The sequence below is a fragment of the Polypterus senegalus genome, chromosome 18 (genome assembly GCF_016835505.1).
Source record: "Polypterus senegalus isolate Bchr_013 chromosome 18, ASM1683550v1, whole genome shotgun sequence".
Classification (NCBI taxonomy): Eukaryota; Metazoa; Chordata; class Cladistia; order Polypteriformes; family Polypteridae; genus Polypterus; species Polypterus senegalus.
This window is the reverse complement of record NC_053171.1, coordinates 46,199,557-46,204,432: the sequence shown is the minus strand read 5'-3', so window position 1 is coordinate 46,204,432 and position 4,876 is coordinate 46,199,557. Positions and strand designations below refer to the sequence as shown.

At 34.6% G+C, this 4,876-nt stretch overlaps 1 protein-coding gene across 4 annotated transcripts in view; it reads right to left on the bottom strand.

The window, feature by feature from the left end:
• Positions 1 to 2,116: 2,116 nt before the first annotated feature.
• The window catches only part of snapc1b (small nuclear RNA activating complex, polypeptide 1b), a 29,356-nt gene continuing 26,596 nt past the window's right edge, over positions 2,117 to 4,876 (bottom strand). For 3 of the 4 annotated variants that reach the window (XM_039741660.1, XM_039741661.1, XM_039741659.1), the window contains exon 11: positions 2,117 to 2,858. In XM_039741660.1, coding sequence (XP_039597594.1) covers positions 2,821 to 2,858 — 38 coding nt within the window. In that variant the 3' untranslated portion in view covers positions 2,117 to 2,820. The remainder of the gene's footprint in view (positions 2,859 to 4,876) is intronic. The other variant, XM_039741662.1, reaches the window with a different exon arrangement.

Below are 4,876 nucleotides of genomic sequence, written 5' to 3'. Positions count from 1 at the left end.
CATTCTCGATTTTTGCTTTCACTCAAAGTGACTGCCAACTATTTAGTAAATGTAAGAGTTTTCCACTCACCTTTGCTCTTATGCAAGAAGAATTTAGTAACTTTATTCTCCTTAAGCAGTACTTTAAATTCAGTAATACCCGCTGCCCAGCCGTTCGCATTCTAAGTCTGTTTAAGAAGCTCTTCTTTATGACTAACTGAGCAAGTAAGTCGGCTGCCATTTCTTCAATGAGGTTCCCGTTAGCTCGCACCAAGCACGCTAAATCACAAATCCGTCTCTAGAACAGTGAAATCCACCGCGCCCCTCTGAAGTCCGGTATATGCGGTCTTTGCCCTTAATCACTTTATTGTTATTCGTACATTTACTCAGAATTTGGCGCTGGGGGAAACAAAAAACCACACATCGCCCTCGTGCCCCCTTCCCCTTTTTCCGTTTGCGTCTTCCCTTTAAACCAATCCCTTTAGAAAAAGAAATCAACCTGCTAATAAACAATTCCTACCGTTTCACCAGTAAACCAGTTCCCTCAGACCTGATGCAAATATAACGCATTAAAATGATCTCATGTAAAATATGCACCAAACACTATTTCTCATACCAAAGATTCAACTAATAAACTAGTGTGCTACACTTGCGTTAAAGCACACAATATACAATCAAGTAATACACTAAAACTAACGTGTTACTTAAGGGGATCAAGAAAAAGATCACATGACCGGATGACACCTTTAAGCAATGAGACAGCCTGACGTGACTACGGCATACAGATTTTATTTGGCACTGGTATTAGTACTGTTAGCACGGTAAGAGCACAGGATATTATATTATATTATATACATATATATACATACATATATATATATATATATATACATACATATATATATATATATATACATACATATATATATATATATATACATACATATATATATATATACACATATACACATATATATATATACACATATATATATACATATATATATATATATACACATATATATATATATATACACATATATATATATATATACACATATATATATATACACATATATATATATATATACACATACACATACATATACATATACATATATATATATATACACACACACATACATATATATACATACACATACTGTATACTAACTGGAGAATACGCAGATTGAGCATCTCGGTCTGCACCATATACGGAGGCGGAGGCTGGAATTGTACGGGTAGTGCCCTAGTCCTAACAACTGTCTGTGTGTAATACAGATGAAATGATGTGAAGTACAATTCACGTGGCCTGGAAAAAAGGACAGTATGACACTTAGGCTGACACAGCGCATTCAACCCAAGTTACGATAGTAAACACCTTGTGTTTATGTGACGACTGTTAATTTTATAGCACCACCTTGTGGTGACAATTATGCTCCTCAGTGCGTACTGTCCACATAAAGCACCATTATTTTAATTCTCTTTCCTGGGTTTTGATAAATGATGTGCACAGTTTCTACTGTTTGACCTGCATCTTCTGATCTGATGCACTTTAAAGCATTTGCAACTTTTAAGTAAAATGATAGAATTATTCTCTCTACTCATGTTCTGCAGTACAGAACTGTGGACGACCTCATTTACACTATGTAGAATACTTCATTGTCATTATGCATACACATAACGAAATTTTTTGTTGGTAGGACTCGGCTTCAAGGCAGAATACTTAAAATACACAATACATGATAAATAATCAAATAAACATAAGTATAAAAGACAGCAGCAATAAAACATCGAGTCCTGAGGTAGTATGCCTGCAGAAACCAGTGATCTGTGTGCGTGGGTCTGCAGGGAAGGATCACGAGGGAAAGTGCATGTGAATGTCTACAGGGGGGCAGGTTAGGGGTAGATGTATATGTGTGTGTGTGTGTGTGTGTATCAGCAGGGGCACTAGATAGAAGATAAAGTAATGCTGCACAGGGTACGTGAATATAAATGTCAAATTTAGAGTAATCACTTTCCATGACTGCACGTTTTTGTACTATAGGAATCTGTGAAACAGAAGTGAACGGGGAGTCTGGCCAGTGAGTAGGTCATCAGTCCACAGACTTCTTTTGAAGATACTCTAGTAAAGTAATTGGAAAATTTGGAATTTGTGTAATCTTGTTTATTTGCAGACATAAAGGAAGTTCGAATAATGTACAGTGTCACAGAAAAAAATTATTGTATAACACTTGATAAAAATATTAGAAACTGCAGGAAAATAATACTGTACAAATCCGATACAATTATTGGAACCAGCCATCAAATGTATTATTATTGTAACCCTGGTGTTTAACATATCATGTATAGTATATATCAATATAATATACTGTACAGTTATTTTGTGTAAGTACCTCTTAGTGTGTTGTAGGGATTGTTTTATTTTGCTAGTAGCCAAAACGAAATCTTCTACATGTCTAACACATTATCCCACTTCAGCATATTTGATTTATTTTTGGCAGTGCTCTTATTTTCTTAATGTTAAGAATGAACACTTTTTACCATTTCTGTAGAAATTCAATGACTTTTTTTTTTTTGACTCAAACATCGTAAGTGGCAGTAAAATATGACTAACAAATAAACCTGAACAATGAATAAATCATTTAGAAAAAAACATACAATAGAAAAAATGTACAAAATAATATGATTCTTGAAAATGCATCAGAAGAAGAAACATGTACAATTATGGTACTCTGGTAATACAAACTATTAACCAACAAGAAAGTTACTGAATTTACAAAATGCAGCTCTAGTAATGTTCTGTAGGGTTTAAAGAGTTCTCCTTTCTTTGTAGTGCATTCAAGAAAACCTCTTCTTTTTTGTGGGCCTGTTAACTGCTAAAAGCAAGAAAAAGAAAACAGGTCAATAAATATTACAGATTAACTGTACAATGTTTATCTTTAAGATGTTGAATATAACGGTTGATGGAATGTAATATTTAAAAAAATATTAACAGTTATTAATCTAAAGATCTTGTTTTGTTTCAAATTACATTCTTGGTTGCCAGTAGTACTAAGGTGTTGTACCGTGTCAGCCATTATGGATGTAGTGAGAAGTCAAGCAAAATGACACCTTTTATTGGCTAACTAAAAAGATTACAATACGCCAGCTTTCGAGGTGACTCAGGCCCCTTCTTCAGGCAAGATGGAATCAATTATTTGGTTGCATTACTGGTTGCCATAAAGCAAGGGTGTCAAGCTCCAGGCCTGGAGGGCCACAGGTTTTCATTCTAATACTTTTTCTAATCATTGACCAGTTTTCGCTGCTAATTAACTTTTTCCCTTCATTTTAATAGCCCCGTTTTTAAGGATTCAGTCCTCTGAATTGATTCTTTTCTTCATGAAATGGCAGCCGAACAGAAATGAGACGTGAAATGAGCCAACACATGAGCAGCTAAACTGGGATTTCAAACTCCAACCAATCTATTAATGAGAAGCTGATTCTTGCTGTTAATTAACTAAACCCGTTATTTAATTTTGTGGTCTGTTGCTGCTCTCATTCTGCCACAGCAGACATTTCCAAGACTGTTGATTTTCTGTTCGTCAAAATGTTTTGGTGACCTGAGAGATCAACCTTACTGAGACCTTCACCTTTCTTTATTTTCAGATATTGTGTGATGGGCACAGGTGAGCTGGTCATGTGATGGCTCGTTTTGTGTCTCGTTATTGTTTGGCTGCCAATAAAAAAAAAAAAAAGAGACAATTAAGGGGCCTGAGTCAAGTTAATTAAAACTAAAGCAAAAGAAGTTAATTAGCACCAAAAACTGGTCACTAATGAAGAAGTGATTTAGAATGAAAACCTGCAGCCACTGCAGCCCTCCAGGCCTGGAGTTCAGAACCTGTGCCATAAAGCATCAGCAAAACATGCTAAATTAACAAATTACTTAACCAAATTAAAATTTTACTTACAACAAAATAAATCAGCAAATAAAAAATTGTGATAAATAAGATTATTAATAAAAAATTGTGATAAACAATAAGATTATGACGTGATGAATGTGTTCCATACTGTGCAAAGCTGAAGCATTTGTTTTAAAAGCAGAGGTGATATTCACTCAAGAACTTATGTGACAATGGAACATGTGAAAAAAAAAAAATAAATAAAAAATAAACTTTTTAAACACTTCAAACATGGTTGATTTTCCAGGACATGATTGTTTAATTAATTCTTCTCATTCCTGTACTGACTATAGTAGCAGCCTTGGGCAGAAAGCAAGCTGCACGAAGGCCAGTAATCCTCTACTCTTCCCTTATTACTTAAACACTAGTAAGTGTTTAAGTAAGTAGTAAGTAATTTTACTCACTAAGGGTCAGGTAAAAATCTCCAGTCAGCCTAAACTCCACATTTTTGGGTTATTAAAGGAAATTCAAGTACTTATTAAAACCTGTAAGCTGTATAGAGTGATCCAGATCTAATTATGCAATTTTCATTACACTATAACTTATTAAGTTTATTACACAGAAAATCACCCAAAAAATCCCGGACCATTGAGAAGTGTGCAAACTGACGACATGAAGAACCATCTTTGCACCGAACTGGAATCGTCCCCGCATAAATCAAAGTCAACCAGACAATCTGGATCTGCATAGTTAGATCTGGACCACCCTGTACAATAATTTCAAAAAGAAATCTAGAGCTGTGAAGCAGCAGAGCTAACCACTGCTCTATTGTTCTGCTCATGTTAATAAACAATATAGTATATTTTCAAGTAAGTAAGTAAGTAAGCAAGCAAGCCTGATTTTCAGACTTTTCACCAGTCATAAAAGAAAATGTTAAAACAATACAATGAGTTCTAGAGTCTGTAAAAGTCAGAGATAACTCTGCTATCAAATGACTGAAATGAAGTCATCTGCAT